Consider the following 22,559-nt stretch of genomic DNA (forward strand, 5'->3'; position numbering starts at 1 on the left):
TAGTTTTATAGTTGCCATCTTAATAATTTGTTAGAAACCACCATAACAAGAAGTGGAACAATGTGAGGCTATAATTTATTACAGCTTTAAGAAATTATAACCCATATGCAATAATTATACTCACTGAGGGAGGAGGAAAATTTCTCCAATTTGTCTACTAAGTGCATTCAGGTTTCATAAATTATTTCATCAAATATTATTTCCTGAGGTGGGATATTCTAGGCATGAACCATTTTATTAATAGTGTTAAGAAGGTAGGACATGTCAGCTGGCTAATTCAGTTCTCCACCATATTGATTTCCATATTTGAAAACTATTGCAATGATTAGAATAATGTCTCTGTCAAGGTATAGTGAGCCTGAAAATATGCTTTCTAAAGAACCTCTGCTTTGCTGAAGAAGTCAAAAATTGTCTCGAATCTAATCAGTTTCTGGCAAAGGACAACATAGCACACCATAATTACCACCACATAATAAAACTAAATAATTTCCAGAGCACTGGTATCCTCATGGGAGCTTTAATAGACAACAAGGTTGGAAAGTAACCTTTAAATTATGCTTTTGTGAAGGCAATAAAAACTCTCCTTCTTAATCCAATATTTCAGAAGGGATATAATGCAAGTAAACTGAAGATAATTCAGTTCAATTCTGATCCTCTGTGAAGCATCAAGAATAGTGACACAACTGCATCAACTGTACTAGATCTTTGTTGCCTTTAGGTATACTTTTAGAAGTAGATTATTAATTTGAAATAGAGTTAGAATTTAAAAGCATGGAGTTTTTCTAATTATTTCTGTTTCCAGAGGGGTAGCTGAAGTACACTGTAGTCGATGAAAGCTTATGCCATAATAAATTTGTTAATCTTTAAGGTGCCACTAGACCCTGTGTTGTAATTATTTTTAATTTGTGATCTTTATTTCAATATGTGTACTTCTCTTACCATGACTTGATATGAAATTCCTGTAAATTACCTGGCGTAGAACCTATTAAAATTCCTATTTATTCATATGAAAGAACATATTTAACTCATAAAAAGTACAGTAGTAGCTGTATGAAGCATGAATAAGGTCAATGAGATGAACTATTGCCTTTTGATTCTACTAATAGGTTGTAAAACATTTCACAAATAACTAATTTGGGGGATGCCCTGAAAAATAACATCTGGGGTAAAATTGTAAAAGAGAGAGTTTATCCCATAATGGGGTATATATGTGTGTTTTGTGAAGACGATTAAGGCAGAAATGGCTAAATTTTACTTACAAGAAACATTACACTTTGATATTAGTCTTGGGACAATATTCAGAAGGGGTTTTAGTTAGCTGAAGAACTGTGGTCAGAAGGAAAAGCAAAAGAGGAATCACTAGAGGATTTTACAAAGCCTGCAGAGGTCTGAAATGGTTGCTTGTTTAAAAAAATACATAAATCTAAACTACTTTAAATATATATTATGCTAAAATAGTCCAGTCCAAGGCTCTTTATGCAGGCTCCCCCACTGGCTTTAATATCAGAGAAAACTTTATACATGTTAAAGGGGTGCACATAGTTCTCCCTAACACCACAATGAATAGAGAAACCCTTGTGGGACCACAAAAGCAATTTTTACAGGTATTAGAATTCCCATTATATTTAAGGGCTGAACTTTCATAGTTTGTAAAAATAAATAAAATTGACAGCATAAGAACAAAGAGCGTATAAATACACATCATAATAAAGGCACAGCAATATGCATAGTGGCATATATGAAACCAAACTGTTCTAATAAGGTGGCTCAAGTCAGATGCTAAAAATGATTTACAGGTGAAACCCGAACCTCATGAATAACTATGAAATTATCTGCATAGAACATAGTTTAGACAGGATTGCAACATTTTACTCCAAACCATGCTACAAGCAGCTAATCATAAGTTGTACCTTTGCCATAAGATTGACAGTGTTTCCACAAGTGACACTAAGAATGCTTTTTAGTTTGGAAGGTATGACTTCTAAGTTGTAAACTGAATCCACTTTTATGGAATCAGTTGAAGGTTTCACAAAACATTCAAATTACGGATGCAGGGAATGCAAAACATGATTTAAGCCTCACTTGTGAAAACGGTCTTAGGATTTCTTCAATGAAATATCACTTGTAAGGAATATTCATGCATAGTTTCTTCAGTTGCTTTCATGTTGGTGTAATATAACAAATGCTTTTAAAGGAGCTCCAGGAAGTCCAATATTATCCAAGTCTGTTATTTCCCTTTTAATAAAAACTTTACAGAAAAAAACAACGCACCACATCCTGTTTGGTTCACCACCAATATCAAAACGCACACAATAGACTTATGACTATAAGGAAAACAAAACCAGCAGCATTCAGCTGCTGTGACTGGCTTCCATTTCCACCTTTACGGGCTTCGCAGCAGGTATCTGCTTTGATGAAGATTGATATAAAATTAGGTGTAAGAAAAAATTGACAAAAATGAAAAAAAAATATTTTAAAGTATGTGGAAAAAAATTAAAAAGAAACAGTGAGAGTGAGAAAGAAAAAAAGAGAAAAAATAATTAATGCAATATTTACACAATGCCAAAGTCAATTACTTAAACCAATCACTTTAATATAAAATGCTGAAAATGTAGATAAATGAAGGGCTTTTTTCAAAAGTGAAACAAATATAATTTGAAGTAGCAAGAATTACCAAATTAAGATGCTTCCAGACATGCCAAAAGTAACCTAACTTCACTCCATGAGCCACATGGTCAGTAAATATGCATGTAAGGTGAGACCAGACAAGTAACGGATCAGTGTCTGGTACCTTGTAGTCAAACTAATCAGATCATCACGTTAGCACAGCAATGTTGATTAATGTTGCTCAATCTTGCAACACAAATGTAACTGAACCTGGTCACAACTTCACATGCTTGGCACAGAACATAATGGTAAAACTGCAAAATGGTCTCTAAGTCACTTCCATTGAATACCCTGCCGACCGGAGGGGAAAATATTGTGCTTTACCATGTTTCCTTCAGTTAATTTCTTATACAAACTAGTTAATATGAGTCCTTTCTGTTCATTTATTTGGAATTACTGTGGGGATATATACAGTATTACTCACTTTTAAAAAGCCCATTTCAGAATACATTCTGCTGGTACAAACTACTGAAGAAGTACATGATCTATAAATCAGTTTGGCACATCTGGCTATATATGTATGGTCCCAATACCATATGTATGGATGGTGGCATGCAATCCAACACTCCACCACATGAATGAAATTACTGAACAGTAACAGCCCAACCCCCTGCATATTGACTCTGAAACAAATTGCACTGAATTTAGAGGAGCTTTCTAAATAAGCCATATTTGAAGGACCGTAGACTCAGGCCTAATCTACACCAAGCAGGATATTGCACTATGAAAGTGGTATGAAACTGCTTTTAAATTATATATTGTTTTAACTTGTTTATGGTTTAATTTGTTTTTAGCCGTGTATATTTAGTTTTTATACTGTATGCTTTTATCTGTACGCTGCCCCGGGATCTTATTGATATAGGGCGGGATATAAATGTTTTAAATAAATAAATAAATATAAAAGGCAAGAGTCACACCAAGCAGGATATAGCAGTATGAAAGCAGTATATGGTATGTTTCCATAGGCCCCAAAGTTGTCAGTGCACTTCAATACCGCTATAAAGCAGTAGTGTGGCTCCTGCCTTTTATATACCGTTTTCATAGCGCAATATCCTGCTTGGTACAGATTAGAACTAAGTGTGTGAACCGACAAGTGTCTGATTGATATTAAATAACTTATATGACATAAGCTACTGTATCTAGCAGGCTCCCCCAACCTGGTGTCCAGGTGTTTTGGACAACAAGTCCAACATTCCTTACCATTTACTATACTGGCTGGGGCTTATGAGAGTTAAAGTTCAAAACATCTGGAGAGCATCAGGTGAGGAAGGCTGGGATATAACAATGGCAGAGGAAGACTGGGCTCTCCATCATATAGAAGAATAAAGCTTGCAGCTAATAAACCATATAATCTCCATTTTAAATATTGTCTCTATTTTAAAATATATTAATACATAGAAAATACAAATAACAGAAATGTATAAACTACTATCACAAGAAATGTTAAGATTACTAAGTAATTTATGTTGGACTTCAGAGTTTGTTTTGCTGTTGCAAGAGTGATCCATTTGGGAAACAGCCTTTCATGGGCCAACAGCTGTATGTGATCATCACTTCAGCCTTCCCACAGCTCCTTCGAGAGACACCCCAGATGCCTCCATGTCAGCAAGAATGACATGCTGCCTGCAGTTCAGAAGTGGTAATTCCCAGCAGGTACGCTCCATTTAGCTTGGCTATGCTGGTTCTCAAGAATAGTTTTTTCCAGCACCAGAATGGAAATAAGTCCCAGAGGCTGCTATGCTGATACAGAAGCTTCTAGGGCATCTCACCAAGAAGGACTGGGAGGGGTGAGATACTGACAGCTCATTTTTGCAATGACAGTTCATGGACATCTGTTGGCACGAGTCAGTTTGAAACAGTGCTAGCGTAGGCTAACAACACTGCTCAAGCCTCTGCTTCTGAGGTGGCAGATATCCCTTTCTGAGGAAGAGGGAGGATTCCCAAGAACATGCTTCATTTGGGACATTCCCTACTTGTGTACTGAGAAAGGTGCTTTCCACTTCTTAATCACTGGGGTGTATCCTCCCTGAACAAGCTGCTCCAGACAAGGATGGGGTGGGTGGGACTTGTCCCCAGCACATGAGCACCTTACTAGGGAGGTTCTGATCTTTCTGGCATCAGCACCGTTTGCCACCATTTGCATGGAAAGGAAGCTAAAAACCATGTAATTTGCTTTAAATAAGCCATGTTGGACTGCAGTGATCGTGGGAACCCAGTCCATGTGTTAGAGTGTAGAAAAAAGAGCTGACACTGAGGTGAGTGAAAACAGGCTACAGCTTTACCAAGCAAGTTTTTTGTTATTTCAAAGCTACCTATGTGTGATTTGTTGACATGTGATATGAGCTTCTCATCCCAGGTCTGTAGTCTGCTGAGATTATTAGATGGAGAGGAAGCAGAAGCTAGGCACCATTCATCATGTCTGGATATAACTCTAGCTGAGAGACCATTTTGCCTCCTGCAACAAACTGCCACTTCTGAGGCCATCAGAGGGGAGTAAGCAACAGGCCTTAAGAACATAAGAAGAGCCATACTGGATCGCCCCGAGGGTCCATCTAGTCCATCACTCTGTTCACACAGTGGCCAACCAGCTGTTGGCCAGGGAATCACAAATAGGACATGGTGGAACAGCACCCTCTCACCCATGTTTCCCAGCAACTACTCTGATACTGGCGTAGCACATATCCATCAGGACTAGTAGCCATTGATAGCCTTCTTCTCCAGTAATTTATCCAACCCCCTTTTAAAGCCATCCAAATTGGCGGCCATCACTACGTCTTGTGGTAATGAATTTCACAGTTTAATTACGAACTGTGTGAAGAAGTACTTCCTTTTATCTCTCCTGAATCTCCCACCAATCAGCTTCATGGGATGACCCCAGGTTCTAGTATTATGGGAGAGGTAGAAAAATGTCTCCCTATCCACATTCTCCAGACCTTGCATGATTTTGTACACCTCTATCATGTCTCCTCTCGGCTTCCTTCTAGCGTAACTAGTTTCAGCTCCAAGACCTGCTGAGCTTTATAACTAAGGATCTAGTTCCTGGAGTTTCTTTTCCCCTCCCAATCCTTTTTCTCTTTTGATTTATATCTATTTCTGATATTTGCAAGCTACTCCTTTTTGCCTGAAGAGCAGGGGTAAAAATGTTCTAAAAACAAATTAATTAAATGCACACATACATACAGTTCAGATTCATTTATCTCACAGGCAACCATCACCCTTACTATATACTTGGTGGACACATACACACAAAGGGAGAGTGAAGGAGCCTCACAGGTGACTGTAGGATAGCACAAGTAGCAGATAAAACAAAGTCAGAAGCACATGCTCAAGATTATGTACTGGGCTGGATTACTGCATTATTTGGGATCAGGACAAACGTGGCAACAAATAATAAAATATTTTAGATATTAGTATAGTGGAGACTCAAGGCAACTTATAACAAAATAAAAACAAATTAAACATACAAAATTAATTAACTATTGAAGTATGTAAATCAACTAACCATTAATGTACGTAAATAATTATATTTTGATATCCATATTGAACAAATGTTTGTAAATGGTTTACTTTAATACCAATTTCCAGTAAAACTCTTAATGAAATGAAATCATTATTTTTACAGTTCCATCTATATTTCCCATTTTATCATTTCAATATGAAAAGCTTTAAGAGTAAGAAAATATTATCAATTGATTCCACAATAGTCTTCTCGGAATAGATAAATTGACATATACAAAGTAATTTAAAAGTCTCATTTTAAGCCACAAGTTAGGACTGTTTTGCACGCATTTGGTTGGAATGTGACCCTTGTAGTTACACCACTCAAATACTCGTAACAATACTACCACTTTTTGCAGGGGATGGTGGCATTGTTTTGTGTATTTGAGTGGTACTTTTCAATGGAATATTTTTAACTACCTTAAGAAATGTAGTCCCCACTCAGCCATGGAAACCTACTGGGTGACTTTGGGCCAGTCACAGACTCTTAGCCCAACCTATCTCACATGGTTGTTGTTGTGAGGATAACACAGAGGGGAAGAGGATTATGTACACCGCCTTGGGTTCCTTGGAAGAAAAAAGGTGGGATATAAATATAATAAATAAATAAAAATTAAAAATGCAACTAAACCATCAATGTATACAGTAAGTTTTATTTTGTGAACTACTCAGAGAGATTTGGCTATTGGGCAGTGTAGGAATGTGTATATATATTCAATGAACAAAGCAAAGGAACATTCTTGACATGGTTTTGTTATTGAGTATCATCAGACAAGCGTTTTACTGCACGTTCATTACTGCCCACTCATGGTTTTTCATGGCTCATTTTGATGACAATGTCCACCTCCCTCATGTCTCCCGTCCCTTCTCTTTGTCTTCCCATCAGACACCCCCCACCCACAGAAATCCGGCTTTGTTCAGCTGTAGCAAAACATGCCATTTCCTGCTGTGTGCAGTAGCAGCAGTGGGATAAAAATGCCCAATGAATGGGCCATGTGGTCATTGTTTAATTCCTCTTTCTTCTCCATGTAAAGAAAGAGGAAGTGTTGTAGGAGAGAAAGGGGGGGGAGTAATGGTAATAAAATGTTATTTTCCCTGTCTGATGATACTTGTAGTCTCAGTATTTGCATAAAACTACAATATGTGTAGATCAGATCCGAGTAATCACACAACACTATAAACAACTGTTCCAATATTTAAATTCAAAAATTAAAATATTCAAAAATTTCACAGTAATAAATATTTTGTTATTCTACAGCGTTGAAAATAAATGTTGCAAATGCAGTTCCTTTTGTTATTGGTTAAATATCTGTTTCAGGATTGGATCTTTTTCTCTCTGTTTATTTCAGTCAACATTTGAAGAAAATGCCAGCATGATTTTAATTCCACAAAGGTCAATTATTTAAGGTAATGTTTCACTTAAGTTATTGGTTAAAACATCACTTCTCTTACTTTGTTCCTAAGGAACATTTGATTAATGTTCAAAAAGTATTCAGTCGTTAAAAAATAGTGCTCATTTGATCCAGAAACTTGTTAGTACAAAATATAGAAGCGAGGGAACTTACTGAAACTGGCCATTATGACCATATTATGTCAGAATTGTACCATAAAGAAAGGGGCCATAGAGTTATGAAGTGGATATAATTGTGATAGTATAGAATATATAGTGCTTGCTATAAGACAATGATTACAATTGTTGTAGGGGCTGTCTGCACATTCTAGAAGCCACAAGGTGACTCTGCAGTAGTGCTGTGTTGATTATACGACGCAGCAGCCACCTTGAAAGCGTCACAGTGCTTTCCAGAGAAGCTTTGCTTTTTAAAAGTCGGGGACTTACCCTAACTTTTCTGGGTGGAGTGAAGCGAACATGGCTCTCTGGCCATCTGACCTCGCTCCATCCTTGACACAGGGGCATGGCCAAGCGGATGGTGACCCGATTGGTCACCATCTGTTTGGGAAGAGGGTCTGGCAAGCCAAATAGCCGCCAGAACGCCCCTGTGGTGCCTTAGGTGTGGGGGGGGGGGGAGGAGAGTCTCTTTTCCAGTTTTGCAGAGGAGCCTGTAAACGTTTGTAAATGAAAATTGATACTGCTCCACCTGCAGGCTTACAATACAGGGACCAGATTTTACGATGTAAGGGAGGGGGAAGCCAGGAAGGATGGTGTGGGGTGCTATAGTGTGGCTGCTGTAAACCCTGCACTTTCTCCTGGGTGTGGGGATTACCTGGCACAACCCTGGAGGAGTGAAAGCACAGAGCTTTTTGGGGGGCAGTGCCAATGTGGCACCATCAAGACAGTCCGGTAGTCAGTGGAACTGTTGCTGTTGTTTGTTCAGTTGTTATTGTTTGCTCCACTCATCTGTAAAAGTTTATCTTGTCATCCTCATTGAAGTTCTTCTCAGGGTAGTAAGAAAATAAAACAGTACTCCAATAAATTCTGTAGTTAGAGATGTATTTTGTCTTCCACACTTATTGCTTGGGGCAATAAGAAAAACAAAGCCCTCGCAATTTCTGTGGTTAGAGATTTTTGGAAGTTTCACAGGTGATTTGTAAGAGGTATATTGTAGGCTCAAGAAAGAATTCAGTTGCCCTTTGTGAACAAACAATAACAATTATTCCACCGATTACAACTATTGTAATTGTTGTCTTGTAACAAACACACTATATTTATATTGTACTATCACCATACTTTATAACTAAATGGTTCCTTCCTTTCCCTTTTGTACCAACTGTGTTTTGGGAACCTTCTGCTTTGGTTTATCAAGTATTGTACCATCGTTACAAGCTTCCTGTTTGTTTCCAGGCTTGATTTAAAGTGTTGGTGTTAACCTATAATGAGCCCTATTTCTAGGGAAATGCGCATAGGGTTAAAGGCTCATTATCCACTTTTCTTGGAGGGAGGGGCAACAGGCCTGGGAGAGGGGGTACAAACAATTGGTACAGAATGCTATCTGGCCTTGTGTATAAGGTTCCCAACTTTCAATCAGCCAGCCTTCACACAATCATGAAATAAAAAAATAAGATTTCACTTACCCTAAACTTATTCTTTGACTGGGTTCTCGAGGCAGTCACATGCATAAGACTGAACATATGCATGTCACAGCTTCTAGAGCTCTAAGCAGAACCAGTGGTGTTTCCTTGAGTAGTTTCTGCCTAGTGAACATGTGCTGAAAGGCAAGATGTGTACCTTTATGCACACTCTCAATTTCTTCCTAACCATCATGAAACCAATGAAGAAAGAATATACTTATCCTGTATGCTGAGGCAGGCAGGGAAAAAACATGTGTTCCATTTGAGCTGACTACTCAAAAAATAAAAGTTACATAAAAGGCCTAATCTACACCAAGCAGGATGTTTCACTATAAAAGCAGTATATAAAAGGCAGGAGCCACACCAAGCAGGATATAGCACTATGAAAGCAGTATATGGTATGTGTCTATGGGCCCCAACAGTTGTCAGTGCACTTCAATACCACTATAAAGCAGTAGTGTGGCTCATGCCTTTTATATGCTGCTTTCATAGTGCAATATCCTGCTTGGTGTAGATTTAGCCAAAGTCTGTTTTCTACTTTTCTCTTACTATTCATTTCCACATATGAAAGTCTGGTGAATAGTTTTATCTAGTTGTACTCAGGTGTAAAAACCCTGAAAATGTCCAAAGCTACATCTATCTTTGCCCATAGATCTTGGGAATAATGCTTGATAAATCTGAAAGGTATGGATTATGTGGAAGTTTTGCATAGATAGGAATCCTGAGGCTCTGGAAGTTGCTGCAGATATGGAAAGAGACCAAGTTTTCACCTCCAATAGAGTGGACTAATATGCAAGTTCAGTGCATAGTGAGATGGTGTCAACCAGCCACCTGCCCCTCACCAAGTAAGAGCTACTTCTCTCCTGAATTATTGCATTCTGTAGAAGGCTAGGCCTCACACATGTCTACAGCATCCATGCTCCCTCTATCTGATGATGAAACTTTGTGAAGAAATTTGGGAGGATGTGATTATAGAATAAATAGAAGTTGAATATTATCTTCAGGTAAAGGTCTCTATCTTGCTGAAGCACCCAAAAAAGGGAGGATCATGGCATAATGCTCCACTAAACCTTGGGATTGTGACTTATATCTGTTGAATTTACCCTTTCTGAAAGTATCTTCTAGACATTGCTTTTCAAATTAACTGAGCATCAGATGCTTCACTAAACTTAGGGAATAGAATGCAAGGGACTAGCAGAACTGGTGTAGTGCTCCTATAATGAACTTCATCATCAGTATTTGATTATTTGTGATCTGCTAGGTCTAAGAGGAGGAGTTCTCTCTTATCATGTCAAGACCAGACAGAATGGAGCAGAGGAACCAGGGTCATTAATTTAAAAGTTTAGCGTTCAAATGTTCACCAGAGTTTGATTCTTCCCCCCTTCTTCCATCCTAAGATGGCATTCTTTTCTTTGGATGTGTAGCTGTTGAGCACTAAGCCAAGTTGTTCTTGGAGCACCTGTTAATCCTGAAGCCATTTCTGAACTAATTTGCCATTTGCCTTTAGCTAAAGTGACTTCAGATTCTGGAAGCCATTCAGAAGTCTTGCAAGAACTACAATTTGCCCTGTTACCTCCTTCTGTCATAATCATTTCAGTCAGTAAGTACAAAAACACATCAAAGAGAAATGAATAACTTTTAATAATAAAAAGGCAAAGTTTGTGTCATTGCAATTGGCTTGGCTTTCAGCTTCTAGGGGAGGCTCATCTTGTAATTTCAGTTTACTTGTCACAAGCTCTGTGTAAACTATTACATCATCTTCCCTCTTAACAATGAATTAACTACAGAGGAGAAGTCACTAGTACATCACTCTGGAGTGAGTATTTACCATTCACTTCCCTAATTTCCATTTACTCTCTGCTGATTAATAGGCTTTTGAGGCATTTAAAGCTTTCATTTTCTCTGCATGGGTTTAGGGGGCCATCCCCTCAGTGGAATCTGTACATTTCACTGGTTGATGAAGTGGGAAGACCAGTTGGCTCAGGAAATTCAGCATCTGTTCTAGGCATGAGTGTAGATCTTGTTGATCTGCATATACAACCTAAGACTGTACAGGCTTGATTGTACCTCTTTGACCTCATGTATTTGAAGTGAAATTTCTCTGGCAGAATGGGCCATACAATCTCAGCAAAGGATGGTCCTAGACCCATTTGTCAAAGGGATATTTTCCCTACTCCTTTATTTCATTTATATTCCTTATGGACACATTGCTATGGATTTTCAGTAGGATGCCATTACTTGGTATAGTACCATGCTTCATTCCATTAGGAACAGTGCTGGGGATGTCAGTAATGTTTATATATATATCTCCCCCACCATCACAAACTTTTTTCATCAGATTTCCCATTTACTTGAATTTTTCAATTACACACAATTGTGGGTAATGTAGGCTACTTGTGCTGTCACTGATGCATCAAGTCTACAAAATGTTATTAAACTCAGCACTGGAAAACTGAAGCTGTCCATTACCAACCTCATTTGGAATGCCATGCTTTGAGAAGGCTGACTTCAGTACAGCTATCATTGATATGCTGCATATACTACACAGTGTAGAGCAGTGGTTCTCAACCTGGGGCACTCCAGATGTGTTGGACTGCATCTCCCAGAATGCCCGCCAGCAGAGCTGGCTGGGGCATTCTGGGAGTTGTAGTCCAACACATCTGGAGTGCCCCAGGTTGAGAAAGGCTGGTGTAGAGGGAAGAAATCCCAGTAATTTTAAGTATAACTTATAATTCCAAGTAAATAAATCCACGTGTTCCTTTGAATATCACTGAGTGAGAATTTAGTACCTCTTCTTATGGTCATGCCTGTAATTTCAAGCAGGTATAAATAGTTCCCTACTGTATCAGCAATGTCTTGATTTATCTGCAGCCACATACATAACTTCTTTTAATCATCTTTTGCCTCTGAATTTCTGTAGTACTTGTGAATTTTTTGTTGCACATCTTTTAGCAGATCCTTATATTAAAATTCCACTGGCTTACAAATTATCCCATCAATTAATAAATGCTCTTGTCTGAAATTCCAGTAGTCCATTACACAAAGATCACTGATTTCCTGATATTTTTCTTTTTGGCAATTCTTTTGTTAGAATTCCCCATAAATAATATTTCTGTTTGTTTCTTTCCTTTGATGTCTTCTATTGTTTTGTATGTTAACACACAATGAATTGACAAGTCTACATGGGCCTGCACCTCAAGCTCAGAGGTCATTTCTGTTTTCAAAGTAAAATTTATAATTCTGGAATCAGCATAAACAGTAAACATACATTTGTATGGAGAATAGGCAACAATCATACCTTGACAGCTTTCTCATTTGCTTAATCCTATACACAGTATATGGAGCTTGTTGTCTATTTCCTCCTGAATTACTGTCCAAATATATAATAATAAAATAAACTAACATTCCCAACAATTATTTATTGGTTTGTGCATAACTTTTTAATATAGTAGTCACTGATTTATTATTAATTTTAAAGAAGATTTATACACCATCTTTTGATCAAATGATTTCCAGGGCAGGTTATAACTGATTACAATACAGTAAAAATAAAATGCTTCCACTAACTTCTGCAGTACCCATTTGACAGTTGAAGCAGAGTTCTTTCTTCTCAGGTGGATGTAATTTTCTTTGTTGTGCTGTTCCTCCTGGAAGGCAATCTCCCAGTGGCCCTTGTTCCTCTAGTTGGTGGCAGAAGCTAGAAGTCTTTTCTCTTGCTTCTGCAGTCCCAGTTCTAGATTCATATGTCACATGTTGTGAGCAGAAAGCACATTTTTGCCGACTGTGCTTCTAATCCAGACTATGCTGTATCCCATTAAATATTTTGATGGACCTACTTTGTGCCATTACTCTCTCTTGAAGGAGCAGGTGTTTGACAGTAACTGAGTGCCACCTGCTGCATATCCCACAACCATTAATTCTAAAAAAAGTGCTGCTTTTGTGGATAAGTTGTGTGTACATTTCCCCAAGTACTGTTAACATTCCCAGAAAACGCTGAACTTCTTTGTTTGACTTGGGCCATGGCATCATTTCAGAAGCCTGAGCTTTCTTCAACAGAGATGATAACTTCCATAAAAGGCAACTCAGTAATGCTCAGCACACTTTTGTTCATTAAGTTTCATATTTTCAGTCTCTCTCTTTACATAAGTCATAAGAAGAACCATGCTGGGTCAGGCCAAGGGTCCATCTAGTCTAACATTCTGTTTACACAGTGGCCAACCAGCTGCCTGTGAGAATCCCAGAAGTAAGAGCTCTTTACAGTTAAAATGATAGGGAAATTCATGGTTTGCATCAACCTTATCAAGCCCTTCGTGTAATCACATTTGCCAGTGAATTCAACTCCTTTACTGATTTTGTCAACCTGCAGATCTGGAGTGCTTTTTCCAATGTCGTCTTCTTCATGATGTTAGATCAATGTTCTTTTCACTTCCATTTTTAACAGGAAACTGTAAAATCTCCATTGCACACCAAGCAAAATGTCATAATGCCCTGTATGAGAATGTCTCCTTGTGTGCGTCCTTGCATCCTTGATTACTAATATAAACAAGAGTCCTGGCTCCAGCTGTCTGTGTCGAAGTTAACTCTCTGTAACTTACTGTCAGGCCAAAGGTATTGTTTACAGGACTGTTTAGCATAATTAGCTATGCCTCAGTGTTATGTTCTGATTGGTTAATGCTGCTACTGGGCCCTGCCCCTTGAAAGTTTTAATACTGTACCATATTCCCTATGTCTTTTGTCTGATTGCTCCCTTTGAAGAGACCAGGCCTTGATTACTAATCAATAAAGCGCTTTTGAACCCTCTGTCGCTGGAATGGTGGAGTCGTGCTTAAGGGCTGTTTGGATCTCGTCCTTGGGTGAAAAGAACATTGATCTAACAATGAGGCAGTTTCTCCTGTAACATATTGGCTGCATTTGCACATAACACTAAAATATGGTTTAGCATGATAAGGATGAGCCGCAGCAGACCTCAAGCTGTTTCTGACAACAATAGAGCCTCGAGGAGGAGCTCAGAAGCTTTTGCTTCCATTTTAGATTAACCAGTTTAGAGTTGCATTTGAACCCTAAACTGTGGTTAATCCTAAGTGTGGTTTGTAAAAACAAGCTAGCTTTATAAACCATGTTTTGAAGTTGGCTTGATTCAACCATTGATAAGATTAAACACATCTAGATCCGGACATAATGGAAAACTGTGATTAATCTAAAACAGACATACAAGCTTCCAAAGTCCTCCTTGCAGTCATGCCAGATGGAGAGAGGAGATGCTTCCTGTGGCTCCTCCATGAATGAGGCCAATGTCCATAATACCATAAATGACCCTGTCACTAAGTAGGAATGCTGTAAATGGATTCAGTACCTTTTTGGATGCTTGTAAAAATCTGTTGTCATCCCCTTCAATGTCAGGGTACATCCATTGATAAGTACATTTGTTCTTTCAGTTCAAAGGGAAGGGGTTATGTATCACCCAAGCTCCTTTTGCAATTTGTGGACTTGTATAAAGGCTACACACGCACATGCACACACACACACAACCTGGTCACCCTGGCAACCAGACAAACAGGTCCTCCCAGCTGAAAAGATGAGCATCACTACAGCTAGTTACCACAGCAACCAAGCAGCAAACTTCGATCTTCAGCCAACTTGAAATTGCTATAAACATTCAACACCTCTTCCCCCACAACATGCAAGAAAATTGATGAGTCTTTACTTTTCTCCTCTGTCCCTGTTGCTGCTAGATACAATTCAAACACTTCTGCGAGTGTTTACCAGTTCTCTGCAATGTTTCCTGACAAGAGAAAGCTAAATGAAAGCCATGACACATCTGTATTTAACTCTCCAGGACTCAAAACTACTCGAACAATGGTTGTAAATCTGGAGCACTGTTGACCTGATTAGAGATAATGGGACTTGGGAGAGATTGCTGAAAGGAACTCCCAATACCATTTTAATCTTTTGAAAGGAGCCATGACTAACCCAATTTGGAGAGAGGGGGTAAAATCTTTACCTCAGGATCCATAGCCCTGGTCAAAATTGTTGCTCCCCAGAATTGTGCCTGAGTGTTTCTCCCTCTAGGGCTAATAGTTGCTTAGGTGGGTGGGGGATTGTACTGGATCTACAGTGTGTGTGTGTGTGTGGTGTGAGGTGGGGAGAATTAGACCCCTTTCACCCTGAACCAAAAATGGAGGGGGTCCAGAGCTGATTTTAGAAGAGGAAAATTATGTTGGGAGTCCCAGTTATGGATTTCCCACATAACTTATAATTAGCCCCTTACTGAGGCTGTTGTCCTTTGTGTTGTCAACAGGAACTCCTAATTTTCAAATTCTTGTTCAAAAGTAGATTACAGACTCAGGTCAGATTAGTTTACTCATTTCACTTATTTTATACTCACGTCACTATGAAAATGTGCTGTGTCTAGTAAGAACAAACACATGAATAATATAAGAAAACAATCACTTTTAATAAAAAGAGGAGGTTCTAACATGTCTCAGCTGTGCTCCCAGTGAGGGCTCATCTTTTAATTACTACTTACAATTTACAATCTTCCTATAAATGTAGTCTTTCTAAATTCTAGTTATTGTCACAGGCCAAAAATAGTGCTCTTAGCTCACAGGGGGACCAGTCTCAGAGAAGATCAGTCCTTATAGGCTTGCTTCCGTAGCTTCCAGTTCACCTCTCAGGTAACAGGAATCATTTCTACAAGTGGGACCTGCAACAACCTGTTTTCATTTTCAGTCCTTAGCCCTGAGACATATGGCTAACAGAGTGCTTCTCTGAACATAAACGAAATAAATTTCCTGCTCGAGTGAGAACAACCATCCACACACACCAGGTATTAAAGAGATGGGCTTTCAGGGCCCTTGGTATGACTTTCAGGAGTGCTTCAGATCGAACTTTCTGTTTCTCTTTTAAATGTAATTCAGGAAAACTTATAATGGTGTGTTCAATGTGCTTTGCTATAGTGATGGGATCAGGTAGTAGAGTGCTTGGAAATGAGAGAACGTGACTCTAGAGAGGCTTGAACCCCAGAATATTTTCATCTTGCAATAGATTCTGTACCTCATCATTACAGAAAAACAATGAAATAAGAAAGAAACTGTATTTGAAAAACTCTATGGGTTTGTACATCCAATGCATGCATATTTCCATGTGTGGGTTTGAACATAGCACCGTTGCATTCATCATTAAAAGCTTCTAACATGATAGTATTATTATACTTAAATGAAAATAAAGGTTTCTAGTTTATTTTGCAGTAAACCTTCTCCAGATGAACCTTTAAACTTCACAATGCTGTCATTTTGAATCAATACTGAAAATATAAATGAACTGTTTAGCCTGATGAACACTGACATTTTTACAACTATATGGCACAACATGATCAGAGAAAATATCACATTAAATAGATTATTCATCATCTGGGCCTATGACTAAATAAGTTTGGTCAGGAAGAGTGAAGATGCTTTAGTACAAGTGACAGCACTTTATTCATAAGGGTATGCAAGCCATACCATTCAGGGATAGCAAAGGTCATGATGTTTGTGGAATCTGAAGAGTCCCAAGAGCAATGACGGTTGTGTGCTCTCTTGATATCATTGGCTTAAGACCGCAAAGAAATACTGCTGTTTAAAGCTGAAGGACTGAGTCTGGAAACAGTGGCATCCATCCAAAACATCAACAAATAAATACTGCCTTGCAGATAAACACTGCCATTTAAAACATTTTAAAGAAATTGTAAAAAGACTTAAGTTTTGAATTACTGTATCAAAGTCAGCAAAGGGCAGGGCAGGAAGGTTCCTGGCAGCCTCAAATCTCATCCATGGGTTCCAAAAGCTAGCAGCCATTCTGATGGAGATGGCTGAAGCAAATGGTCATCCTCTAGCTTTAGGTCACCTGGATACTAAGAGAGTTCAAGATTCCTGCCAGTGTGCTCTGGATACCAAACTGATCATGAGGTTTTGATAACCCAATTGTAAGACCTAGCAGCCATCCCCTTCCTGCTAGGGAAGGATAATGAAAATCCTTCCCTATGTAGTTACATCTCATAATGTCTGTGTCCAGGGCTTTATAACCAATTAACATGTTGTGGCTTATTTTCTGGTTTTTAACTGATATTAAGCCACATTTGCTTAGTTTGAATGTAACATTGGCTTAACATTCAGCATGATCTTAATACCAAAGATGGCGCATGACAGGAGGAGGGTTGGGGTGAGGGAGTGGTGTGGAGCCATTGTACTTGTCTATGGCTTCAAATACCATGGGTTATGAAGCCTTGAGTGATCATCTGGACACTGCAAATATCAATCTTACCAACTATTGTCCCATTCCCTTCTCCTTTCCTTTTACCTTTTTTGTGTGTCTTTTAAAAAGATATTTTTAAAATGATGTCATGTCACAGACACCTCTCCAATTTCTGTTTGGAAACTGAGTATTATTTTAGTGAGAAAAAAATGTCAAACCTAAGGCCAAATCCCAACGGGAAGAATTCCTTATGTACAGCAAACATACAAAGTTTAATACATTAATAATGGGAGACAGATAGCTTTTGGCACTTCTTCCCTCGTCTGTCAGGGGCCATCTTATCCCAAAATACATCTGGGAAATGGCACTACGTGGGAAAGTGGTGCCACAAAGCTGTGTAAATCCTATGCATATTGGCTGGGGAATGCTGTGAATTCTGGGCCTTTTTTCAGGATTGTGCCTTTTAACAAGCAAGAAAGGGAGGAAAGTTTAAAACAGAAAAATCCTCTGACTCTGCTACTGTTTGGGGGCTACAAATGTAAGTCCCACCACTGAGAATGAATTTCTTTAGACCACCCTGGAATATGCAGAAAATAGTTGTGGAGAACATGGAATGGGTCTGAGAAGGTTTCTGGGCAGCCCTCATTTCCTTTTCCTTTGTACGATCGGTTCTGTAGCACTGATTACCATAAACATCAGCAGCACCATATTCATGTGAACGGTGTTCGATGCACTGGTTCCATGTTCCAATATCATTGCACAAGCCTCCTTCCATATGTTCAGTTAAGACCTTTTAAGCTCATCTGAAGGTAAGCCCTACACACACACACACACACACACACACACACACAGTCTGCCTTACACAAATGATGTGGAATTCCCCTGCCTTAAGTGCCCAGAGCCCATTGAGCATTTTCCAATAGTATTATAATAGCCATGTTCTTACATGTTTGGTTTTTAATGGACAGTGTTAAGCAGATAGAGAAACAGTTCATAAAGAATAATTCATGCTGTTCTTTTAATTAAATTGATATTTTAATATGGTATGTTCCTTGAGCTCTTGGCTTGCACTGGGATAAAAGATGAAAGGAATACATGAACATTTTCTTTCAATGTCTAGACCGAGGGTAGGCAACGTGGAGCCCGTGGGACCCAATGTACGCCCAGAAACCAAGACACCCTACTCCTCCTAACTTCCCCCCCCCAAAAAAAACGTTACCTACCGGCAGCTAAGATTGCTTCAGAAAGCAAAATGGGAGCCTCTATCTGGTGCCATCTTAATTTCCCATGAATGCCTCTGAGCAGGTTACTTTGTGATTGTCCTTTGTGATTAGCCATGCCCACCCATGGCAGCCATTTAATAGTTGTGTCCAGGAGAGTTTCTCAAATTACCAAATATGCCTATGGCCCCATATGGTTGCCTGGTCTAGACTGATGGCATTCACTATGCATTGCCAGTGCCATTTGGAGCTCTTGTGAATGTTGCCTAATGCTTATGGTGCTGGCTGTCGATGGAAATTCCTGACACAATACACAATACTGAAAACTAAGAATTTAAATTCTTTCAAAGCAGGGGTCAGCGAATGTTGAAGTAAAGTTGTAACGCATGTGACTGAATGTAAAAAAAGGGGACCTAAACATCTAGGCCACTATAGCTGAAAGTAAGTTTTGACTAAACTTCACAGTGAATGTAACATGCCCAAGCTTTTTTTTAAAAAAACAAGCTGGCAACTAAGCAAAGAATACATAAGTAATAATTGGTAAATTTCTAATGAAACCTCATATTAGTAACTATTGAACAGTCTCATCCTATACTACTGTACTGTGCAATCACGATAAGGAAGCTGGTGCCAAAGCAGCTGCAACTAGACCAGTATCCTATGCAAAGCAAGAAAGGCACAGCCTGTCTGACTCACTTGTATTCAGAAATACCTAGAGCACTCTTTTCTACAGTATCGGTGATCCAAGGGAGACATGGGTTCTCCATAAAGCTGTAATATTCTTTGTGATGAGTTGTTGGCAAATACATTTCCATCTCCTTCAGTCTCATCCTTCAGGAACCCTTACATTAGTATCATGCAGAAGAATCCTGTTCTAAGTGTGGGTGCAAGACAACTGATTGCTGTTGATTGGATGTAACTATATCTAACTGTAGACTCTGTACGTGTTGACACTGCAGAAGTATGGCAAATGCTTTCTTTTACAATATTTATCTCTCAGTACATGCCAGCACATAAAATGCAATAAGGAATTGTAAGTTTTATGTCAAGTAATTTTACCAATCATAAGGAAGTAATCCTACCAATCCTACGGAACTATGTTTATAATGAGGATAGTGATTATGTGTGTGTTTTGTGGTGGTTGTTTTTACAATATTGAGACAATTTAGCAAGTCTATGAGCCCTACTAATATCAAAATAAGAACAGAGGTCATTGCTAGATAGTATAGTAGAATTAACTTACCTGTAATAATATTGGGCTTTGGTGGCATAATGAACTCATATGAAGTTGGTTCAGAATATCCCAGCCTGTTGGTAGCAGTAATTTGCACTTCATAGCCCATTGTCCACTGTAAATGTTCTAGAATGATGTGGTCTTTATTACCTTGAACCTTTTTTTCCTGCCACTGTTCTTCCTTATCTTTCTGTAAAAATGTAAATAATAGTTTAAATTATGATGAATTGAGTCCTTAAACTGAGTATTGTCAGAAATTAGTCCCAACTGATCCAAAGAGATTTTCTACATGATGCATTTATTGTGCATTTGTGGTTCCTTACTCATGGTTGTTTATGGGCTCTTTAGATGTTTTATTTCTGCTTTCAGAGCACTTTGCCAGTTTTTTTGTTTTTAGAACTGGAAAAATGGGCATTATTTCTGACCATGATGTTTCTCCTTGTGGAGTTGAGTTATTCTGCTATAGTACAGCTCCACCTATAGGTTATGTAGCAGAAAAACAGGAAAATAAAATCTCTTTGTGTAGAGTTCAGATCTCAATTCTGCAATGAAATCTAAAGTAGATATCACAATTAACAGCCCCATGTAGAAAAGCTCAACGTTAGGCATCTAATATATGACTGTAGTTTTGTATTGAGCATACAAAATGTCTTTGATCTGAAATCCTCATGAACTTCAGTTATAATTGGGGGGAAAACATACAAAACTCTTTTATTTAACTATTTAATTTAGGAGCATAATGTTGCTGGAGTAGTTAAACATGTATGCTGTGACCCAGGAAGTTCCTAATTCAAATATCATCTCAGCTATGAACTCAGTAGGTGGCCTTTGTAGGCCACTATTTTTTCAGCTTTAGCCCTCCCTATGGAATGTGGGGATGATACTGGTTTATCTCACAGGGCTAATTATAAAGATAATGTATGTGAAGTGTTTATGGACCATATGAATGCTATCCTATAATCTTACAGAAGATTCTTATTTATTTTAATTTCTGTGAACCGCCCAGAGAGCTCCGGCTATTGGGCGGTATAGAAATGTAATAAATAAATAAATAAATAATTTTTATTCATTTGCAATATTTCTATACCACTCCCAATTCAATGATTTTGGAGTAGTGGACAAGTCGAATTAAAGAATAAAACAGAATAAAAACACATTAGAAGTATGTTTTTAAAAGAAACAAAGTGCAATAAAACCGCAGCTGGTCATTAAGGGAAGGCTTCCTGGAACAACAATGTTTTCAGGAGGTGCCGGAAGGAATACAAAGTTGGTGCTTGCCTGATCTCCAGAAGCAGGAATTCCACAGGATGTGGGCGACCACAATGAAAGCTCTTCCCCTGGTGGATTCCAATCGGACAACAGGTCTATGTGGAACCACCAGGAAATGCCCTCAAAAGACTCAGTGATTGAGCAGGTTGATAGGGGAGAAGGTACTCTCTCAGGTATCCTGGTCCCATGTTGTTTAGGGTTTTGTACAATAGTACCAAAACCTTAAACCTGGCCTGGTAGCAAATAGGCAGCCAGTGTAGTTCCCTAAGCAAAGGAGTTACAAGCTGGAAATGGGCATCTCTGGACAACAGCTGAGCTGCAGAATTATACACTAGCTCCAGCTTTTGGAGTAGCTTTAAGGGCAGACCCACATAGATTGCAGTAATCCAGTGTTGAGGTTACCCTGTCCAAGAGACGCCATAGCTGGCAAACCTGGTAAAAGACACTCCAAACTGCTGTAGCCACTTGAGCCTCCAGTGACAGAGATGGATCTAAGAGTTCTCCCAAACTACGAACCTGATCTTTCAGAGGGAGTGCAACCCCATCCAGAACAGGCAATGAGCCTATCTCCCAAACTTGGGAACCACTCACTCACAGTACTTTTTTTTTGTTGCTAGGATTCAGTTTCTAATGTGAGAATCTACTAGCTCCCTGCAGGTAACACTTTAAACTCAAGGATGACATGAGCTGTCTTCATTACTATAATCAAAATGAGCTACTAGAGTCCAGTCTAATCCCTTATTTCTACATACTCTGTTTCATATAAATAGGTATTTAAAATTTGAGGAACACCAGCATATCATAAAAGAAAAAACACAAACATCCAAATTATATTCAGGAACAGGAACATTGCACAAACTACTGTTATTGCAGTGGGATTGCAGGTGGGATCTAGACAGCCTCTTATGCATGTAGAAGGCAGTTCTGCTTGCACCAAGGAGGGGGTTCTATGATCCAGAGTTTCTCCATATGCGACTTTTCTCCTGCAATCTAAATTCATTACTCACAGAAGTTTGTGAGACCTTTAAATGATGTGGTAAAACTTCAGGGACCTTTCTGACCTTTATCCCAACCTTTGTAAGATCACGGATAATGAGCTATCTAAATATACCACATTGATTTTGTCCATGGAAAGAGGAAGTCACGCTATAACACAGTATAATGTATAATGAAACATATAGAGCTTGCAAATAAAGGAACTTCTCATTGGGAAAACGTGAAAGTGCGTAATAAGGGGCAATCTTAATCCCAGAAAGTATACAGAAGCAGAAGCACCAGTTGCAGGATAAAAACCCTGGTGTGGAGAAGCCCTTATACAAATTCTTCCATGTAGCTGTAGCCAATCACCCCATGCAACATCCCATGCTATTCTGGTGGATCCCCCAATCCTGATGACTACCCTGCAGTGGATG

General features: G+C 38.8%; 1 protein-coding gene across 3 annotated transcripts in view; it reads right to left on the minus strand.

The window, feature by feature from the left end:
- The window catches only part of NCAM2 (neural cell adhesion molecule 2), a 299,824-nt gene that overhangs the window by 28,127 nt on the left and 249,138 nt on the right, over positions 1–22,559 (minus strand). For all 3 annotated transcript variants that reach the window (XM_063126744.1, XM_063126746.1, XM_063126745.1), the window contains one exon: positions 19,888–20,068. In XM_063126744.1, coding sequence (XP_062982814.1) covers positions 19,888–20,068 — 181 coding nt within the window. The remainder of the gene's footprint in view (positions 1–19,887; positions 20,069–22,559) is intronic.

The sequence above is a fragment of the Elgaria multicarinata genome, chromosome 5 (genome assembly GCF_023053635.1).
Source record: "Elgaria multicarinata webbii isolate HBS135686 ecotype San Diego chromosome 5, rElgMul1.1.pri, whole genome shotgun sequence".
Lineage (NCBI taxonomy): Eukaryota > Metazoa > Chordata > Lepidosauria > Squamata > Anguidae > Elgaria > Elgaria multicarinata.